This window comes from Primulina eburnea, chromosome 15 (assembly GCF_022965805.1).
Source record: "Primulina eburnea isolate SZY01 chromosome 15, ASM2296580v1, whole genome shotgun sequence".
Classification (NCBI taxonomy): Eukaryota; Viridiplantae; Streptophyta; class Magnoliopsida; order Lamiales; family Gesneriaceae; genus Primulina; species Primulina eburnea.
Window position 1 is genome coordinate 27,622,835 of NC_133115.1, and position 22,956 is coordinate 27,645,790.

General features: G+C 35.9%; 1 protein-coding gene across 1 annotated transcript; it reads left to right on the top strand.

Annotated features, from left to right (window-relative positions):
* The first annotated feature begins 18,288 nt into the window (after positions 1-18,288).
* LOC140814135 (probable WRKY transcription factor 29) lies at positions 18,289-19,978 on the top strand. Its single transcript, XM_073173012.1, has 3 exons — positions 18,289-18,751; positions 18,941-19,054; positions 19,511-19,978. Exons 1-3 carry the CDS (start codon positions 18,369-18,371, stop codon positions 19,962-19,964), a joined length of 951 nt encoding a protein of 316 aa, XP_073029113.1. The 5' UTR covers positions 18,289-18,368; the 3' UTR covers positions 19,965-19,978.
* Positions 19,979-22,956: the final 2,978 nt, after the last annotated feature.

Below are 22,956 nucleotides of genomic sequence, written 5' to 3' on the forward strand. Positions count from 1 at the left end.
ATGATGCTCAAGTGGTCCTAAAATTTTTAAAGAAAAACATTTTTAACCGATTTGGAACACCACGAGAAATCATTAGTGATGGTGGTACGCATTTTTGCAACAAACTATTTGAAAAACTTTTGAGCAAATATGGTGTCACATATAAGATATCTACCCCCTATCACCCCCAGACGAGTGGTCAAGTGGAAGTGTCGAACCGAGAGATAAAGCGAATTTTGGAGAAAGTGGTAGGTGTCAATAGGAAAGATTGGTCAGTGAGGTTAGATGATGCTTTGTGGGCGTATCGTACTGCTTTTAAAACACCTATAGGAACTACACCATATAGGTTGCTTTTTGGTAAAGCATGTCATCTACCAGTCGAATTAGAGCATAGAGCATATTGGGCGACCAAAGCACTAAACTTTGATTTTGCTCTTGCAGGTGAAAAACGATTGCTGCAGTTGAATCAGTTAGATGAGTTTCGGGGAAGAGCTTATAATCTTGCACTATCTTACAAGGAACGCACCAAACGAGCCCATGACAAACACATTATAAGAAGGTAATTCAAAGTGGGTGAAGCGGTGTTGGTATACAATTCTCGCTTACGACTCTTTCCGGGCAAGCTAAAGTCAAGGTGGTCAGGACCATTCATTATAGCCAAGGTGTTCCCATCGGGTGCAGTGGTGTTGCATGATGGCGAGGAAGGGACATTTACTGTGAACGCTCAAAGATTGAAGCACTATATCGGTGGCACAATTGAGCCACAAATTGGAGTCACTCGGCTCCATGACAGTCATTGAGGACATGGGTGAAAAGTCGAGCTCTAGACTATAAATTGAGAACTACTTCTACTCCTTATATTGATTTTAATTATATTTTCTTTAGTTATTAATCGCATCATTTGCATTTAGGTAGTTGCATGGCATTGCATTCATTTTTTTTAAAAAAAAAATAAGAAGAAAAAAAACGAGAATGTCTCGCTAGGGCAGTCAACACTGACCGCCCCAGCGGGCACTCGCATTTTCAAAAAAAGAGTCGCCGCAAACTCCTCGCTAGGGCGGTCATAATTGACCGCCCCCGCGAGAGATACGTTTTTTTCTAAAAAGATTTTAAGCCGAGAACTCCTCGCTAGGGCGGTCAACAGTGACCGCCCCAGCGAGAACTCGTATTTTTCAAAACTTTTTCGGCGAGAACCCCTCGCTAGGGCGGACACAATTGACCGCCCTAGCGAGTGGCACAGATTAACAAAAATTTTTTTTCCGAAAACTTCTCGCTCGGGCGGTCAATTTTGACCGCCCTAGCGAGTCGCACAAATTTTCATATATTTTGTCGGCGAGAACCCCTCGCTAGGGCGGACACAATTGACCGCCCTAGCGAGTCGCGCAGATTTAAAAACCTTTCCTCTTCTCTTTTCTTCTCCACTTCGAACCCTACCCCTTTCCTCTCCAAATTTCGGCGCCCCCTCCATCTTTTGTGCTGAATCCGTTTTATTTGGTGATTTTTCAGGGTAAAGACTCCATCTTGGTCCATACCCTCCACAAGGAAGCACTTAGGCTACAAGATTTTCTTCTCCGGTCATCTTCCACAGATTCCGGTGAGCTTCTCCGGCAACCTTCAACAATTTTCCGGCGGTTTGATACTTTGTGCACTCCAGTCTCTACATGGCACCCAAAAGATCTAAGGTAACTCATGGTACTTCTGGTTCTCGGTCTACTCCGTCTATGTTTGTGAATGATAATGCTAGGGAGAGATATGAAAATGCTAGACTACATAGGAAACCAATCCCTGAGCGAGGATTTAGCTCGTCTATTATCCATCATTTTGCGGAGTTCCAAGTAGCAGGAAGAGGGTGGACTGCCTTTGTGGCACAACCGAACGCAGCAGTGGTTCCGGTTGTGCGTGAATTTTATGCCAATGCTCCGGAGGGGAATGAGCACAAGGCATTTGTGAGGGGACATCTAGTCCCGTATGATTCCCATACGATCAATGACATGTTGGGTTTACCGCCGGTGGATGATTCGGTGTTTCAGGCGTGGGTGCTTAACCCGGATTATGATTTGATTATTCGCACACTCTGTTATCCGGGCACCACGTGGAAACAACCGGGGACGTATACGGTTTTTCTTGAAAATTTTTTGAAAGTGGACGCGTCATTGTGGTATGCGTTTTTGTCTAAGAGATTGATGCCGGTCGGTCATACGAGTGATGTGCAGCGTGAGCGGGCGGTTGTTCTTTATGCCATCTATACTGGGATGGTGATTGATGTGGGCAGGCTCATTTTCGGACAGCTTAACATGTGTATAAACAGCAGCAATTTGGCTTTTTACTTTCCGACGATCGAGACTGAGCTGTGTGCCCGAGCGGGGGTGATATTTGCAGATGATGATGAGTGGTTACCGCCGATGAGAGCCATTGATGAGGCTCTTTATAGATCCAAGAGGGAGAAAAGACAGGCTGAGCTGCCCGAGGAGGTATTTTTAGATTATGGGGGAGCAGCTCAACCACCTATGGCCTTAGGACATGCACCACCACCTCCGCAGCCACGCCGCCGTGCCATGCGAGACCACATCGACGAATTGGGCACTTGGGCCACTTATCAGACTGAGTACCAGGCCGTTAATCAAGCCCACATTCAGAACATCGAATACCTGGTGCAGGGGATCTCAACTCATTTGGGCATCGACACGTCCGGACGGCCACCTACACCAGCATACCCGCCACCCTTCCAGTTTCAATACCATTATCCTATGCCCCCAGCGGCTGAAGAGGGAGTCCCACAGCCTGAGAATGAGGAGGAGGACGATTTCTGATTAGGGGAGTTTACTGTTTCCCCTTTCTTTTTGTTTTGCATATTCTATCTTTGCATCTACATTCATGAGTTTTTTTATGTTTTTAGTGTTTGTTTCGTTTTGTGCACTGAGGGCATTGCACAACTCTAGTATGAGGGGGGTAGATTGTTATGTTTGCTTAGTTAATTGGTTTTAAATTGTTGCATTTCTTTTATTTGGTGTCGTTTATGGTGAGAAGACATAGTGTATGAGCCAATGATGATGTTGAATTGATAGTATACAAAAGTATTGATTGGGCCACCTCATGAATGGTACTCTTGATTGTTAAAGCATGAATTTTGGCACAAAGTTCAACTTTTTGAGCACATATGAGTGGGGACTAGAATTTTGTAGGAATAATGGTGAAATTTGAAAGTTTTGTGTGGCTTACTTGAAAGGCATCATTTATGAGTTGATTTAGCATGTAAACCCGTGAAAATAAGTCACTAATTGGGACCTTGAATGAGAACATGTGATTTGCCTTGAACTTTACATATACCCCCTTTTTTCAATGCACTGAATTAAAATATCGTACTCCTAACCAGCTGTAATCCAAAGTATATATTCTTAGCCTAGGGAGTACACGTGTGAAAATTGTGCATCAAAAAAAAAATTTATATCGAAAAAGAAAAAAATTGGTGGAGATGTAAGGTGAGGGGGAGCCGAAATAATTTAAAAAAAAATTCTACTCCTGGGCTAAAAGTTGGAGATGTAAGGAGACGAGGAAAGTCAGACGAAAAAGTCTTGACGATTGCACAATGAAAATGATCGGTGTACTCCCGACTGTTAGCCACTTGAGCTTACTTTCCTTCTTTTCGACACCCTTCTCTGCACTTAAGAATCGAATAAAGTTCAAATTATGGTTAGTGATAAATGGACACGGGGGTGCATGCTAGTGAGACTTGTATTGAAGTGCTAATTGAGTGACTCGCATGATCGGATGATTGATCTATTTGAAGTACGAATGACTAGACCTATCATGACACACACACACACACACGTTCAAATTAGTGTCGAGATTTATGTGTAGATGAGAATGAGTATTCGTTTGTGATTTGACTTGATTATGATTTGTATGTGAGAAAGTTCACTGAGGCATGAGCATGACAGTTGTTAACTCACCATTGACATTTACTTGTGTTGGTTATTTCCTGTTTGAGTATTTTGTGTTTGTTTTGTTTGTTTAGAATCTCGTGCTTTAACCTATTTTGCTCGAGGGCGAGCAAAAGGTTAGTATGAGGGGGTTGATAGGACTCGTTTTTACGTGTTTTTAGTGTTGGTTTTGAGTCGCATTCATGCATCATATTAGTTTGTTTAGTTTAATTTTGCATCTTTTTAGCATTATTTAGCATTTGACTGACCTCGTGTATTTTGTGGTGATTTTGTAGGAATTGAACCAAAAGTGGGAGAAACTTTGGCATAATGTCGAAGAGGATTCGCTAGGGCGGTCAAAAGTGACTGCCCCAGCGAGCATTGTGGTCTGGCCGAGGATTTTTGCGCGAGTGTCTCGCTAGGGCGGTCAAAAGTGACCGCCCCAGCGAAACCTGTGATATGATCGAGGAAGTTTATTCGAGGACCACTCGCTAGGGCGGTCAAAATATACCGCCCTAGCGAGAAGCGAGATTGAGAAAAATTTGTTTCCAAATTTTGAGGGACTCTATCCTACACCTAAACCTAACACACGAGATCAGCAGCCGTTTTTCACACTTTATCAGATTTTTCATCATTTTCTTGGAGAGGAGGCTAGGAGCAAAGGAGATTTCGAAGACCTCGAGATTTCCACGCGTCGTGGCCGTCACCCGTCGTCATCTTTAGTATTTTCATTATTCAGTATTTGATTTCTTACATTGATTGTGGTTTTTATCATGAATTTCAGTAGCTAAAACTCTAGATTTGTTGGGATTTGAGGGGATCCTACCCCGTACTCGGTGTTTAATATTGTTTCTCGACGTTTTTATTAGTGATTTGCTTATGCTATTGTTCTTTCTTGTTTCAATCGAAGCCTAGCTAACTTCTTTTGATTATTTCATGTTGTTAATGATTTCGATAGAATAATTAACAATACGATCAAATAGCATAAAACACGGATTTACAATTTTAGTAGACATACGGAATTGGGTACGTGTCGATAGTGATAGTTCACCCGGATGAAAGCTAGTGGATTCCATAGAATGTAATGCAATCTTGAACTGTTAAATACTTGAGGACACTTGAGTACTGCATGTTTATGATTAGTATTAATATAGCTCGACAGAGTATATTAATTAGTCTAGGGAATTCCGTCGAATGCACGAGTAAAAGTCGAGTGTAATTATTTAAACACGAGTGGTAGGTGAACTGATAATTTCCCAACAAATTCATTTCTCATTTGATTTAATCCAAATTAATCATTGCGTTCTTGAACACGTTTTCTTTGCATTTTAATTATTTTAATTGTTTATTCTACATTAGTTCAATCATCAACTCAATTTATCGTTGCTAAAGAAATTTTACTTGAAAATAAAAATAGTGTAACGCAGTCCTTGTGGATCGATACTCGTATTCACTTACGTTTATTATAACTTGACCATCGTGCACTTGCGATATTTAAATCGAGCTTTCATTTATAAAACAAATTTTGGGACTATTCACTGTGCAAGTTTTGCTCGATCATCTACTGAACGCCTACCTCGGACAGAAGACTGGCACTCGGGCGGTAAGAAGTTACTGCTTTGGTGCCGAGCCTATAAAAATATACTCCTGACAGTGAAGGTGGCGCTCGGGCGATAAAATGTTACCGCTCGGACGCCGAGTGCACTGGACTCCGCAACTTGAAGCTTAATACTCCTAACTATATCATACGAATTAGTGACCCAATCCATCGAGACTCGTCCTAGGACACTATGGCACTAACTCAACTCCACAAAACGTCCCAACCGACGACGCACACCATACAAGCAACAAATCCGAAAGCCCGACGTTTGACACCAAAAGCATTCCTACGATTTTTAATTCAACCCAGTACCTAATGACACAAAATGAAACACCAACAATCATACCAACAACATTTCGATACACCTAAACGCAGCAGTGATCACCCATCGACCCCCAACGAAGCCTGCAACAATAAAACCTCAAGAACACGTCAAAAACGCATTTTTCAGAAAATCGCAGTTTGAGCAGTCCCACAAAAACGATCATAACTCACTCATTTCTTATCCAAATATTTCGAATTTACTGTCAAATCGAAGGTATCGAAAAGTTCCACGTTTTATATGTTGAAAGGTTTTACAAAAAAACGACTGAAAAGTTGCAGTATTTAAAATGACAGCGGAATTCGAGTTTTGAGATCCAAAAACGTTTCAAAATCGATCCAACCATTTTTGCTCAAACTTTTGCGTAACATTCACATAGTTTTCATACAATAAATATCAAAATATTTACTATGACAAGATTGATGCATAAACAAAAGGATATATATGCCTTTTGATGATTTGAAATACCGTAACGACGATACCGACACGGGAAAAGATGCGAGGTTGATCCGGACGCTTGTGGGAAGGTTTTCTTACAATAAAATTCACCGAAAACTTGTTGGAAAATCGAATGGAAGGGGCGGCCGCTGTTCCTACTAGGAACCCTAGGTTTTCTCTTTGAAATAAAAAATCTGAATGGAGAGGAGTGAATTGTGTGTGTAGGCGTGTATTAGTGTGTGTAAAAGTACGTGTGTGTGTTTAATTAGGGGAATTAATTTGCTTAATTAAAATGCTAACCCCTATTATTCTTTAAAAAAAAAATACCCTAAGTAAAAACAAAGAGCACATACACCAAATCTTTAAAGGTTTTAAAAGTCTTAAAATCACATAATAAATAAATTAGGCTTTAAAATACTAAAACTAAATAAATTATTTAAAATGTCTCATCCTTAACTTAAAATAAAATACCACGTTTTTAAAATTGCCACCATCGTCCCCGGTCTCGTTTCCTCGATCCCGCCTCGACTAATCGCCTGAAACATGAAACTCGAAAAACATTTTAACGTGCATCACATAAACGTAAATAATTTAAAATAATACATTTAAATAAATCATGCACCACTAAGACTCCTTTTAAAATTAAATAAATGATTTAATAATTAAGTAAATGCATGGGTTATACGTGTACGGAATTTGGGCACTACAGTTCCTCCCCCATTTATAAAAATTTCGCCCTCGAAATTAAATCTTACCGAACAACTCCGAGTAGCGAATTCTCATGTCTGTTTCGGCTTCCCAAGTGGCCTCCTCTACTGATTGATTTAGCCACCGGACTTTGACCAACTTGGTCACTTTGTTCCGAACTCTCCGCTCCTGTCTGTCTAGGATTTGGACGGGTCTTTCCTCATATGACAGGTCTGGAGCCAACTGTAACGTTTCATAGCTCAACACGTGCGAAGGATTAGCTAGGTACTTCCTCAGCATCAAGACGTGGAACACATTGTGTACCCCGGCCAGATTCGACGGAAGGGCAGCACGATAGGCTAGTGTCCCAACTCTGTCCAGAATTTCAAATGGTCCAATAAACCTCGGACTGAGCTTGCCTCTCTCCCCAAATCTCGTGACACCATTCATGGGTGCTATCTTCACGAAGACGTGATCACCAACGGCAAACTCTAGATCTCTTCTTATCTTTTCAGCATAGCTCTTTTGACGACTCTGGGCGGTCTTCATTCTGTCTCGAATCTTGACCACCACATCCACAGTCTGTTGAACTATCTCTGGACCAAGTTCTGTTCTCTCACCAACCTCATCCCAATGAATTGGTGATCTGCACTTCCTTCCATACAATGCCTCGTAGGGAGCCATACCTATAGATGATTGGAAACTGTTGTTGTAGGTAAATTCCACTAGAGGTAGCTTAGATTCCCAAGTTCCCTAGAAATCGATCATACAGGCTCGCAATAGATCCTCCAAAATCTGAATCACTCGCTCAGATTGGCTATCTGTCTGCGTGTGAAAAGCTGTAGTGAATAGCAACTTCGTCCCCATGGTTGCATGTAAGCTCTTCAAAAAGGACGATGTAAACCTCGGGTCCCTGTTGGACACAATAGTAACTGGAATTCCGTGCAAACGAACTATCTCCCTGATATAGAGCTCTGCGTACTGCGTCATGGAGAAATTCGTCTTCACTAGCAAGAAGTGTGCCGACTTAATTAGTCGATCCATTATAACCCAAATAGAATTAAATCCTCTGCCTGACCTCGGTAAACCAACCATAAAGTCCATTGTGATATTTTTCCATTTCCACTCAAGATTGGGGAGTGGCTTAAGTATTCCTGCTGGCCTCTGATGCTCTGCCTTCACCTGCTGACAAGTTAGGCTTTCAGACACAAATCTACGGATGTCTCACTTCATGCCTGGCCACCAATACAAAATCTTCAGATCCTTGTACATTTTAGTACCTCCCGGGTGGATTGCATACGGAAATGCATGTGCCTCTGTCAGAATATCCTCTCTGATCGAATCAACACTAGGCACCCACATTCTACCTCTGTATCTCACCATACCATCTGACACTGTGTAGAGTACACTGCCCTTGGCTTCATCCTTCAGCCTCTATTTCTGCAACTGCAGCCCTCTACAGATTCGGTCTAGCAATTCAGATTTCACTGTCAGATTGGATAGTCTGGGGGCTCTGTCCTTGGGATAAACCTCTAACCCAAACATCTGAATCTCAGACTGAAGAGGTCTCTGTACTAACAACTGAGCTACAACGGAGATTTTTCTGCTCAAAGCGTCTGCGACAACATTAGCTTTTCCCGGATGGTAGCTAATTTCACAGTCTTAGTCTTTCACTTACTCCAACCACCGTCTTTGTCTCATATTCAGTCTTTCTGCGTGAAGAAATACTTGAGACTCTTGTGATCAGTGAATATCTGACACTTCTCACCATTCAAGTAGTGTCTCCAAATATTCAACGCAAAGACAACAGAGGCTAATTCCAGATCGTGAGTCGGGTAGTTCTTCTTATGCACCTTCAACTGCATGGAAGCATAAGCTATAATCCGACCATGCTGCATCAACACTGCGCCTAACCTGAGCTTAGATGCATCGGTGTATAACACAAAATATCCTTGCCCTGATGGCATGGCTAGCACTGGCGCTGAAATGAGGGCTTGCTTCAAGGTATCGAAGCTCTACTGGCACTCGCCACTCCACACGAACTTAGCATTCTTCTTTGTTAATGAAGTGAGTGGCACTGCTATCGATGAAAATCCCTGAATAAATTTCCTGTAGTAGCTTGCTAGGCCTAGGAAACTGCGAATCTCAGACGCATTCTTCGGCTCAACCCATTCATGGACTGTTGTTACCTTAGCTGGATCCACCTCAATACCACTGCTATATATTATATGGCTCAAAAACGCTACATTCTCCTACCAAAATTCACACTTACTGAACTTCACAAACAGCTTACGACTCTGCAAAACCTGCAAAATTGTCCTCAAAATATATATATAGATATAAATATATGTTCTTGATTTGAGAAGCCATTCTCGATTCTAATTTTTAATGTCAAATAATAAATTTTCATTTGTTTTAATATGGTCTTAAACTATTACTAATTTTTTTAATAGAATTTATTGCAGTCAAATCATTTAACGTACATACTAATATATCAATATAATTGATCGAACATATCACCTTTCGGCCTTCAATCTCTAATTTAATTCTTCTTGAACAAAGGAACAATTCACATCTCAATTTTTTTGTCTTCATTTGTAAGCCGCCAATTATCTACTAAGAACAAAATATATAATATATTTCTTGGATGGATTATATATTGTGCCTCTTTTCTAAATTATAATTGTTCCTATACAATTCTACCCATATTTTAGGATTTTCATTCAATGATGCATCTTTTAATCAAGCTTCATCATTTACCTACCCTCAAATTTTGTAACATCATTATCGATCTCTAAATTTTGAAAGCTACCTTAAACACTAGAATTTAGCAATCACATTCACCTATATATTTTTTTTGAAATTTTGAATTCTTCTTAGCTCAAATTTCGAAAAGTTCATCCCATGATCATTGTCATGCAATTAAATGCTTTTTATTTTAGAAATGTAGAGACATTCATTGACCTAAAATTTAGCACCCAATTAAGTACTAATTATAACAATTAAAACGAATTAATGGCCAAAAAATAAATGTTACCATACATCTTATCGAATGTAGCTATATAAATGAAGAAAGTCACACACACACACACACAAAAATCACAATCCTCTCATATTTTCGTGCCCCCTTCAAGCAAGATTCTCAATTTCGTGTTAGCAAATGACGACGCAAGCCAAGACCTTTAAGGAACTCGAGCTCGAAATAAAGCAACTCAAGGGTACCATTACGAGTTTACTTCGTGACAAAGAAGAGTTGAAGGATGCTAGGGATCACCTTCAAGTAGAAGTGAGACAACTCACTTTCGACAAGAAATTTGCGGAAAAGCAACTCAAAGATTGCAAAGAAGAGTTGCAAGAGTCGCAAAAGTATGGTCAACAAATGTTTGCCACCTCCGAAGCTTGGTGCAACCACTATCACGCTAAGAAATGGTTTTGTGACCAACTTGAACAGGAGTTCAATGCATATCGTCATGAAATGGAAAACTATGTGCAACAACTTGAACTCAACAACCAAAACTTGAGTGCAGAAGTCGCCAACCTACAAATTGCACTCGAGCATGAACAACTACCACTAAATGCACAAGGAGAATACGCTAACGAGGAGTTAGGAGACGGAAACGTTACTGATTAGATTAAGCTCTCATAAGTATTTTGGAATAAGGACACTCTTGTCTATATTATTTCTTTTTACATCTCACTACTTGAGTTTTGAAACATATCGTATTCGTATTATAGAATTCAAGTTTAAATTTTTCCTTGAATCAATTGAACTCGAACCATAGATTATTCAACATGGATTTAAATTTCGAATTTATCAATCATTTCATATCTACCTCGAGTTAACTCAAGTTTTGAGGAAGAAACTTCTAATAAGGAGGGAGGGATGTGAAGACCCAAAATCTTGCAACGAGAAAATCTATATATGTCATAGGAAATTTCAACTCATCTTTCGCACAACATTTTTTTAGTTCCATACAATCATAATCATGAAAATTTAATTAATCATTGTCCCTTCATTATTGACCATTTATCACCATATGGAAGTGCACCAATCTTGGAAGAGATTCATGCAGCCAAAATCACTCTCCATTTGCACTTAAGGAAAATCAAAATCACTCATGAATCTCGGTTGTGTATCTTGAATCAAGAAGAGGCCACGTTCATTCGGGAGAGAAAAGTGCAATCATCATGTTGATTAAGCAATCAACGAAATTCTTGGAGTGATACGGGCTTACCTTTATAGTTGATTATTCAAGCCTATATAAGAAGCAAACTCCCTCCCAATAACTTCAAGAATTCGAAATTTAGTATTTGCAGCAGCCTAGTCGAAGCTCTACCGCAACCTTGTTCGAACGAAGTTCTTTTTGCATGTCCTTCTAGCGCCTTAATCCAAACGAAATCAAGTAAGTGGGCTTTTGCTATGTATTTCTTTGTAACTTAAACTTTGTATAAGTATTTCATGACATAATTGTATGTGTGTCAAGCCATTTTTTGAAAATGCTATTACACATTTCATAAAATCTCGATCGATGTACGATATGTTTCTTCTATTTCTGATGTTCTTTGATTTTGCTGAGTTCATTCAAAAATTCCGATAAATGTTGTTTGATACATCTGATTCTGTGGTGCAATGTTATGATTCGAGTGAGATATGGAACGACGATTGTAAATTATATATGGCCCCCATCAGTGGGTATAAAACTGTATTCCGGCCCCTATCAGTGGGTATAAAACTGTGCTTTGTCTGGCCCCCATCAGTGGGTATAAAACCGTGTTTTGGCCTCACCCCTTAGAGGACTAACATATGGGAGACAATTTGACCATGGAAAACGAGATGAATAACAGTGTTTTCGTTTGTTCTGACTCGTTCTGTTCTGAATTGCCTGATAATCTCTGTTTCGCATTTCGATTTCGATTTTGATATGATATGAGATACTACGTTTTGAAAATCAGTTTGCAATATGGGTTTTAAATTATATTTATATGTAATTGTGGTAATCGATCGATCGGCCCCCACTTGCTGAGTGTTTCCCAAAACACTCACCCCTTACATTTCTCTCCAGATAAGAATGAAGATCTAGTAAACGAGGATGAATAAGACATGCCTTGGGGTTGGTGATGAAGTTTTGAGATATGAAGATTTCTCACTTATGTTCTTCCTAAATTTCAATTCAAGTTATATAACGCTTCCGCACATTTTATTTCGTTTTGGGATTTATCACTGTAAGACAAGATTATTTTGAGTTAATTATGAAAATTCTGGTTTTTGTTTATGCTGAACTACGATGCTTGTTGTTTTGCGATTATGTGATTGCTGAACAAAGCCGGTGTCGACTAACCCCGGTTTCGGAGCGTGACATATATGAAAGGAAAATGTTTAATATATTGTGTTTGTTAAATTCTTTTATTTGATTTTAAATTTAGTGTATTAATTAAATCACTCTTCATTTTAGTTAACTAAAAAATTGTGCTTGAGGTAAATTTGTATTATCAATCTATATGAGAACGATACTCATATTTTGTACACTATATTATAACTTAACTCGTGCACTTGTGATTTATTCGATCATAAAAGATTTATTTTCACACTGAATTTTATAATACAAGAAAAGTTCAATCATACAATTCAAATCTTTTAGATAATATAACAGCTCAAGCATCAAGTCTATATCGTAGAGACAAATATATATTTTTTTACCAATAATCCTCCTCCTAATAACTATTTTTTTTTTCAATTTATGAGAATTTAACGTATGACTTTTGCCTTATACCAATCATAAGATCAAACGTTAGCTACTTTACTAAAAGTTATAACTAATATTAATAGTACAACTAAAATATTTTATATTTTACAATAGATCAAACGTCATACAATTATTTTTTTCAAATAAGAATGTAAACAAAACTCCTCCAAGCCTTTTTTCGTGAAAGTATCGACTCCATATATCAGTGTACAAAGAGCCATCAATATGGATGTTGTCTTCCATATGTGTATTATTTAATAATTCCAAAAGGTAAAGAATAATTCTATGGATATAATATATTAATATTTAGGCATGCACGAGACTGGCCCCCGAGAATCCATTAAATCCCAATTTCCCTAAAGTTCACGTTAGTATACGTACGCCACTCGAGGCATCACTTTTATTTAAAGGTCCAAAGTCTAGCAAAGCTAATTCAAGCTAGACTTGCAAGTTGCCAGTTCTAAAGAAATTCGGAACTTTTATTCCAAAATTAAATTGTGGGTGACATTATATATATATATATATATATATATATATATATATATATATATATATATATATATATATATATATAAACACACACACACACATATATTATATTTATATATATATGTGTGTGTGTGTTTATATATATATTTATATATATATGTGTGTGTGTGTGTGTGTGTTTATATATATATATATGAGTGAGTCTCATGGATCTCTGTGAGACGGATCAACCCTACCCATATTCACAATAAAAAGTAATATTCTTAGCATAAAAAATAATATTTTTTCATGGATAACCCAAATAAGATATCCGTCTCACAAATATGACCCGTGAGACCGTCTCACAAAAGTTTTTGCCTATATATACAAGCTTCTTTGACTCGTTGAGCTCGTCGCAAACTCAAATAACGATAATATTACAATTTGATAGATTTTCGGAAAAGTTGGATTTGGATAAATCATTTTTTTGGGACATTTATTTTGGTATTAAATTGATTTAGAAAAATTTGGATTTTTATTTTGATCGCATTAATTTCCTTGCGATTTTCATTTCTGATAGTTTCCTAATCCGTCAATTGTGAACTATGGATTTTTGGAAATATTCAAAATTGTGAACTATGGATTTTTGGAAATATTCTTTGAATATTACCAACAGTAATTCTGTCCTGTAAACATAGACGTAGTTTTGATAATAAAGATAGTTGAATTTGATTAAGAAATATTCTGAGTATTTGTCTAAATATTTTTCTAATTATTCCGTGTGAATCAAAAGTTAATTGATTTGTATATGCTTCCGATTTATCAATAGCACCCATTTTTATTTAGCAAAGTTTTGAAGTTTGAGTAATCATTTTGAATACTTGTCATTGAATGCCAGTGGATCAAAAGATATGCGGCTAAGCTTGAATAAATTTTTTTCAATGACAATTGAACCAACATTAATCACTATCTTTTGATGCGTATTGGATAAAATGTGTTAACACAATAGTCTAACAAATCATGTTAGTCAGGTAAACCCGACGAAAGAAACTTTGTATGTTCGTCCGAGAAAGTATTGATAAGAGAAATCAAACTCATGATCATTGATCAAACTATTACCAACTCCATCAACTCGAACATCCATCAGACGTGACTATTTTCTTTTTTATTTGGGGTAACGTGATTTAAATATCATAACCTGAAATTATGTTTATAAAGTTTTTGCCTACTCCTTTTTAAACATAAACAAAATCTACTTGGCAACATATATCATTTCGAATAGCACTCCCTTTTTTTTCATGTGATTTGATATGTATATATCTCAATTAAGCTATACTTGAAAATCAAGCATTATTATCTTTAACTCATTTATGGAGCAAATAATTTAATTTTTCGAATAAATTTGTATAACTAAGAAGGTCCGATATATACATCTGTAGCCATCTACCCCAAATAAATTTCCATCCTCCCTAAGGGAGCTAAAGTCGTGTTTTACCTACCTATAACGTACTTGCTAATGCTCTCATTGAAAGCGACGATACTATTGATATTTTAATTAGACAAATTTCTGATTGCCGCTATCTATAAACATTAAAAAAATAATCTATTTTTTAGATGAAAATATGCGACTTAAGGATATATATTTCAGAAAATTGAGGCATATATCATTTCTTTTTTAACGAGAAGAATTATTTGTCATTTGATTGTCGATACGATATTATATCTATGTCATATACTATATTATTAGCAGAGTAGGTCTTATGAGACGGTCTTACGAATCTTTATCTATGAGACGGGTCAACCTTACCGATATTCACAATAAAAAGTAATACTTTTAGCATATAAAATAATACATTTTCATGGATAACCCAAATAAAAGATATGTCTCACAAAATACGACCAGTAAAACCGTCTCATACAAATTTTTTACTTATTAGCTGATATTAGTTGCATTTCAACGCTTGGAATATTCATTATAATTTCCTATGATGACATGTATATAGTTGATTTTGTATCTTAGTTTTTCTTACAAATATTTTCAATAATATGTTACAATATTTTAGGCTTAGTAAATAAAAATTAAGCAAATGAAAGACTATGAAAACTCGAATGAAAGAAACATGAGCCTTAAAAGCTGCCTCCTCAGCGCCCCATGTGCGACCTGGACAGGGCAAGCACCTAAGCTCCCCATTGTGCTCAGGTTAGGCGCTCCTATTTTATGAGCCTCAGTGACGTAGCTGCGGCCTGGGCTGTGTTTGTCAATTGATACGAGTTTTTCATGGATCAGTGCATTCCATATTGTGTATTTTGATGTTATTCATCAAACTTTTGGACCAACAGACTCCCAAATTGATGAAACAACATGTCCCTGCAGATTGATAGAACTTGTGACTTTCGATTTTGTTATCATAAGAGAAGTTGTATCTCGGGACAAGATTTCCAACAACTGAAGTACGTACAGACAAATTTTTCTTAAAGACATAATGTTCAACCTAACCTCAACTTTTACTATTGTCATCTGTCATCTTCAAGGTTTCATCACCCACAGATATAAACTACATTAAATTCTAATATTTTTTATAAGAAAATAAAGGGCTAATATTAATATGTTACAAACGTACATTATATTATTCAGTTGCCGACCACCTACAATGCGCTATAGCTAAACCGAACCAAAAAGTGGCATATCTAAATCCATATTTTACTTGTCCTTTTTATGGTTTGGCAATCGATCATTAGTTTATATGCAAAAACACACACGTATAATAATTGTGTGTTTAATCTATAACTAGAGCTGAATTGTTTAATAAAGAAACTTGTCAAATATTTGGTTAACTACCATAAATATATAAAAGAAAATTACAGTTTTAGTCTCTTAGATTTGTCTATTCGTAATTTTGTTACTTCATGAATTCAAATATTAATTTTAATCCACTGTCTTTATTTAAATTTTTTTTTTTCTATTTTTGGTGACTGACCTGATAGTGACATGTTATATCATATCATAACATCAGTACTATCGATAAAGATGACTAAAATTTCAAAAAAAAAAATGGATGCTAAATGAATAAAACTCAATTTTGACAACATAAAAAACCAGAGCGGAAAATTAAAAAAAAAATGAATAATGAAATTTGCAATTTCCCAAATCCATAATCTAGCATTGACCACTATTTATAAATGTCATGTGATGTTTAATCCTTCTTTATTGAATGGATATTTCACCCCATGTTCTTCCTTTTAGTTTTTTAAAAAAAGACCCAAACTACCCTTCTCATCCAACTTCAACTAAAAAATGTATTTATCATTTGATTATTGTATCAATCTCGATCAGCTTAATCAATCAAACAAATATATTATTCAAGGAAAATAGTTAATTTATCGATAAGGGCCGATCCTATAGGCTTGTGTGTTGGTAGGTTTTCAGTCGAGAATTTGTCATTATGTCTTGAATTTGAATGTCATTATGCTACTAATTACGGGTTTACAGCGGGATTAACCTCTTAATTAGGTCCTCAAGTACATTCTTCCATCGGTTATTGATCTTTCCTAGCCTTCTAGCCATTGCCTAGTTAATGAATTTGCTATCGGAATTTCAAGCCCTTACAAATGGGGCAAACATTTGTGTGAGACGTTATCACGGGTCGTATTTTGTGAGACGGATCTTATATTTGGGTCATCCATGAAAAAATTATTATTTTTTATACTAAGAGTATTATTTTTTATTGTAAATATCGGTAGGGTTGACTCGTCTCACAGATAAAGATTCGTGATACCGTCTCACAAGAGACCTACTCTACAAATGGAGTGTAAAAGACGAAATTTTTTTAATCAAATCACGTTAACAACACTTTTGTCAAATCAGTTTTAGTAATGTATCTTTCAATTTTTGACCATTTTATTTTTTTCTCGTTGAGAGTAATGGTGTGACACTGCACTAATAAGCATTTCATTAGCTCATATTAACGTGACGTCGGGAAAAAATATTAAAACTTAAAAAAATAGACATAGCATACTAAATAAATTTGACAACTAAAATTGGAAAGAGAACAATGTGTATGACCAAAAATGATATATATATATATATATATATATATATATATATATATATGATGTTGTATTACTAGTCTCCATATATAGGAAGCACTGATATGATTTATTAGTTTTATCTGCGTTCTTCTTTTTTATGAAGATGGAATCTGCAATTAGTGTTCTTTGGTGTGCACTGAGTAAACTCTGAGTTAACGGAATATTTTTTTATAGGAAAAAGATTATAATCAAGAGGAATCACCCCCTGCCAAAGAAAAAACCTGATCCTAATGTAAACATGACAGAGTCAATATTGCTTTTTGTAAACAAGCCAGCCATAAACATCACCTTTCAAAGGGCCTCTAATTTCAATTTTCAATATAACCATTCAAAGTCAGTCAATAATCCAAAATATGAAAGCTTGGATTCGATGAAAGCGTGTAATAATAATGTACACAGTTTCCCCTTTTGACAACAAGCAAAAGTCAACGAAAGCCTAAATTTTTGAATATTATTTAATAAACAAAACGAGTTAAAGTCCAATATATTGCGGCCCTTCTCAGCTCATGGAAAGAATCTTTTAATATAAAAAAAAAAACATTTTAAAAAATAATGAGATGATACCTTAATATATTGGGATAATTATTAAGAAAACCATCATATAATTATTTTCTCCTACATTTAGTCTGATTTTTGTAGGAGCGTTGATGTGACAATGAAAATTGCTGAAATAAAATGAAGAGATACTGACATGATATTAGATATTATTCGACACTGTATATTTGGAACATGCCGCACTCAAGCGAAAACTGGATTGAACGTTCAAAACCAAAAATAAATTTAGTGTACCAAGGTCAAATTTAAACTAATTAGATATCTAAAGCCCGTATAGGACAATTTACTTGACCTAATTAGGAAGCAGAATTTTATTCATTTTAATAAACTTTATTTATGAAATTTGAATATATTAATTATTAATTTTCTTAAAAAAATTAGTGGGAGGTCCTATTTCGGCTCTAAATGGTTTGAATCAGTCGTTTGCATTACTATATATATATATATAGTCATATGTCTATATTTCCTTGTAATTTAATATTTCGTTGCTTCACAACTGTTTATTAAAACATTCCTGAAAATTCAAGAACCAATAATTATTTTTGATCGCTGACGTTGTGGATAGCATGGAGGATTGGAGCCTTCAAGCCATAGTCAGACAATCCAGCGGCGATCATTGGACAAAGATTCTCGACATGAACAACGAAGATCAGAAGCCGGACGTGGGGTTTTCGGGCATCCATCACGAGTTTCGTTCGAGTTATCCAGACTTTTTCGACATGTCGATTGGTTCCTGCAGTGATGAATTAGAAGATCTTTACAAGCCCTTTTACCCTGGAATCTGCCATCCTCTTCCCAGTCAGAAATCAGGTCCCGAGTTTCAAGAAAATCGACGTGGAAACGACTTTGAAGACAAGCAGGCCCATGAATCCGATCGATCATCAGGAACTAGTACTGATTGTGTTGCTAAAGCTGATGGAGAAGTTTACACACCAAAATATAAGAGAAGGTGCGTGCGTTGCGTATAAAGATTATTTTTCAACTAACAACAAAGGTTTTTTTAGGGTTTTAAACTGTAACAGTAATTTCTTAGTTATAGTTGTCTTATTTGGGAAAAATTATAAAAATATTTTGATTAAAGTATAATCCTTAATTATTTAGATGTAACTGGAGTAGTTATCCAATAAAAATTCCACAGGAAAAATCAGCAAAAAAGAGTGATGATTCAAGTTTCTGCAGATGGCCTCAGTTCTGACTTGTGGGCTTGGCGCAAATATGGACAGAAACCTATCAAGGGCTCACCCTATCCCAGGTAATTCAATCTCTCTAGCTCTGTACTAAATTCAGAAACGACAGATATATTTTTTAAGACATGACGTGTGCCAAAATATCAAAGAAAAGAGACTAAGCCAAGACCTCCTCAGACATCGCAAATTTCGAAACTCCAGAGGTTTGTTTTCCATTCTTCTTCTAAACTATCCGATCATCCACTCCTCGATAGATAAGGGGAAACCCATTCAATCGTTACTACGTTCTATGGAATGATAGATTCCAATCCCGGTTTCGGTCGAAAAGTCAAGCGTAATGGCGATTTCATCACTTGAATCATATATATATAGAAAATAGAAGTAAAAGGTATTTATATATGCACATCTAAGAATGAAGATTTTTTTTAATAACATATTTAACAAATGTTGAAGATATTACATTGAATATATAATACTTTAGTTTAAAATTAATTAAACCCATTTTTTTCCATGATGTACAGAAGCTATTACAGGTGTAGTAGCTCAAAGGGCTGTTTGGCAAGGAAGCAAGTGGAGCAGAGTTGCAGTGATCCAGGAATGTTTATCATAACCTACACAGCAGAGCACAGCCATAGCCAGCCAACTCGAAGAAACTCGTTAGCTGGTACTGTCAGGCAGAAGTTTTCTAATCCTAAGAGCCCAAATCACACACCCAAACGAGACGCTAACATTGCCATTACAGTCTCTCCAATAACCCTTCTCGCGGCAGCTTCATCCAATGAAGAGATCATTAGAATCAAACAGGAGATAAAAGAAGATGATCATATATTGCCCGTCTCGAGCGACGGTGGCGTCGACGACGATCACTATAATGAGTTCGACGTCTCGGCTTCCATGTTCAACGATGACTTCTTCTCGGGTCTGGATTTTCTTGATGGGCTTGTTCCAGATCGATTGTCATGCAAGAACCTGTAGATGAATATCAATTTTTTTTTTTAAAAGAAAAATTTCAAGTCTAATTTTAATGAAATATGTAAGTTGTATCTAATAAACAGCAAGGAATCATGGCTCCATTAAATTTATCTTGCACGATACGAGATTGTGTTTAAATTTATGGATTTGATTAGTGTGCGGGAATTTGATTTTGGGAAATGATTTTAATAATGAATTTCATAAACATACAGAATTTACATATTTGAAATTCATTATAATTATTAATGGAACTTGAAAATGTTTAATTTGATTTAAAATTCGTTTGAATTTACTTCATCCAAATAAATCAAAGATTTCAAAACCATCATTCCAAATGAATCCCAATTAAAAATACTTTATATACAGTTTTGATATGTTTCACATTTACCATGTATATTTATGTGAGCACCGATGATTACCTGATACTTTTGTACAGCTCACACTGATGATTACTTGACACTTTTGTACAGCTCGGATGTGCCTGAAGTATTTTATATATGTGTGTATATATAAATATATATATATATATACTGCTTAACACTTTTGTACTTTTCACTTCAAAAATCATATTTGTTGTGGGTTTTCTGTAAAGCGTGTACAATATTTGACAAAGCAAAAACCCATACTCTGTTAATAAGAGTGAAACTTTGATACGCAAATAGACAAATAAAAAAAAATCATAATTTTCCCTATATAAAGTTAACTATAAAGTACATACAAATGGTATTTTATAAAAATTGTTACACCTAAGACCTGATTAGAATATTTTGCAACTTTAGTAAATATTTATTAATTTACTATGATACTTACAGAAAATTTAGGGATCCGCTTTCAGCAAGTGTCACTAATCTAGACGCAGGTTTCGAAATTGCCCTGAGCCTGAAATCACGAATAAGATCGCTAGAAAGGGACCGGGAAGGTGTCCTGGCGTAGTCTCTCCGACGCTCAATTCAGAAACTAAGGATATATGAGGGGAGCAGCCACTATGCCAAAAATCACTTTTTACTTCAGATAATATCTGAAGTAATAGGGTACTTAAGTGCCGAAGTATATGGACGTGAAGTAATAGATGTACCTTTTACTTCGCATAATACCCGAAGTTGTAGTATTGAAAATACCGAAGTCTTTTGGCCGGTTTTGGGAGAAAAATCGGTCCAGAATTGGACCGGTGTCGAAGTAATAAATGTGTTTTACTTCATCGATTATAGTGAATAATGAAGTAGTATATCATATAACTTTCTCTTAATTATTATTTAGCGACGGAATTCATGTTCAAAACCGTCGCTATTTTGCGACGGAATACATGTTCAAAACCGTCGCTATTTTGCGACAGAAGTAATGTTAAATACTGTCGCTAGTGTGCGACGGAATTTATATCAAAAACCGTCGCTACCTAGCGACGGGGTTCATATGAGTTCCGTCGCTAATATGTTACGTAAATTAAAAAAAAATTTAATAAATCTGTGTTATGAATTGGTGCGGTAAAATATAAAAAATTTAATAAATCTGTGTTATGAATTGGTACAATCGTGTAAAAGATAAAAATTTTAAGTATCGTAAAGTGGTAAAATCGTGTAATAATAAAAATTTTAAGTGTTGTGAAATTGTAAAATCGTGTAAGTGATAAAAATTTTAAGTGTTGTGAAGTTGTAAAATTGTGTAAGTGAGAAAAAATTTTAATTGTTGTGAAGTGAAGTGGAAGAAATTGGAGAGAATTTGTATGTATTTATAGAGAGTAGTGGAAGAAAATAGAGGGAAAAATTGGTGGGATTGAATTTTTTTTGAAATGGCGACGGTTTTAGTAAAAACCGTCGCAACATTTTAAATCGGCGACGGTTAAAATTGAGTGAAATATATCCGAGGTGGAATTTTTTTGAAAATGACGACGGTGTTCTTTTAACCGTCGCCAAATTTTTAATCGGCGACGGTTGACTTTAACCTGTCGCTACTTTTAGCGACGGTCAAATAACAACCGTCGCTAAATATAGCGACAGTTTTTAAAAAACAGTCGCTAGTTTTAAATATGCGACGGTTTTTATTTGACCGTCGCTAAAATTAGCGACGGGTTTAATTAAACTGTCGCCGATTTAAAATTTGGCGACGGTTTAAAAAATCCGTCGCATGTTTTAATTTTTTTACTTCACTACTTCGTATTTTCATTATTTTTTACTTCATCAAAATTGATATGCCGAAGTAAAATATATAAAAAAAATACAGTGAAGCCCGTGTTTTTAAACATCCGAAGTAAAATATATTATTTTACTTCGCTTGTGTTATTAATGAAGTTATTGGTAATATATTACTTCGTAATTTATTTTTGCCGAAGTAACGCCTAGCGAAGTAAAATGTCATTTTTCACATAGTGAGCTAAGGATGCTGCTGAAAACAATATAGTGAATGAAAAATCATACGCTTAAACCTAGTATTTATAGAAGAATACCTGGGTCCTTGATGAGCCTGTCTTCCATTTGCGCTAAGGATGTGCCAGAGATAGTGGACCCATCCACATAGTATCCTCATATTTACGAAAGTAGGAAGAAACCAAGGGAAAAAGTGAGATCGATTCAAGAAAAAATCAATTAAATTTATGTTAATTGAAAACTCCATCAAATATACGGAGAATGGACGAAACATAATTTAATTTAATAAAAAGATAATTATAATTATCTACATTATAAAATTCTGTATTATTCGATCGAGTAGATTTATTCATTTAATCAAACGATCGTCTTATAAATTTTACTATCGTTTAGCTCGAGAGATAAGATTATATATAATATATAATAATATAAAGATTATAAATTATTATGTACGGATAACAAAATAATAAATTACTATAATTATTTATAGAGCTCGAGACGAATTTAGAATCAAAATCTTCGAATGTCTCATTATGACAAACAGTGACTTAGATTTCCATATTTTCACTCTATAAGTCGTGCTTGTTAGGTAAGAATTTAAAATCGCATTTCAGATGCTTGGAAAAGCACGTGTA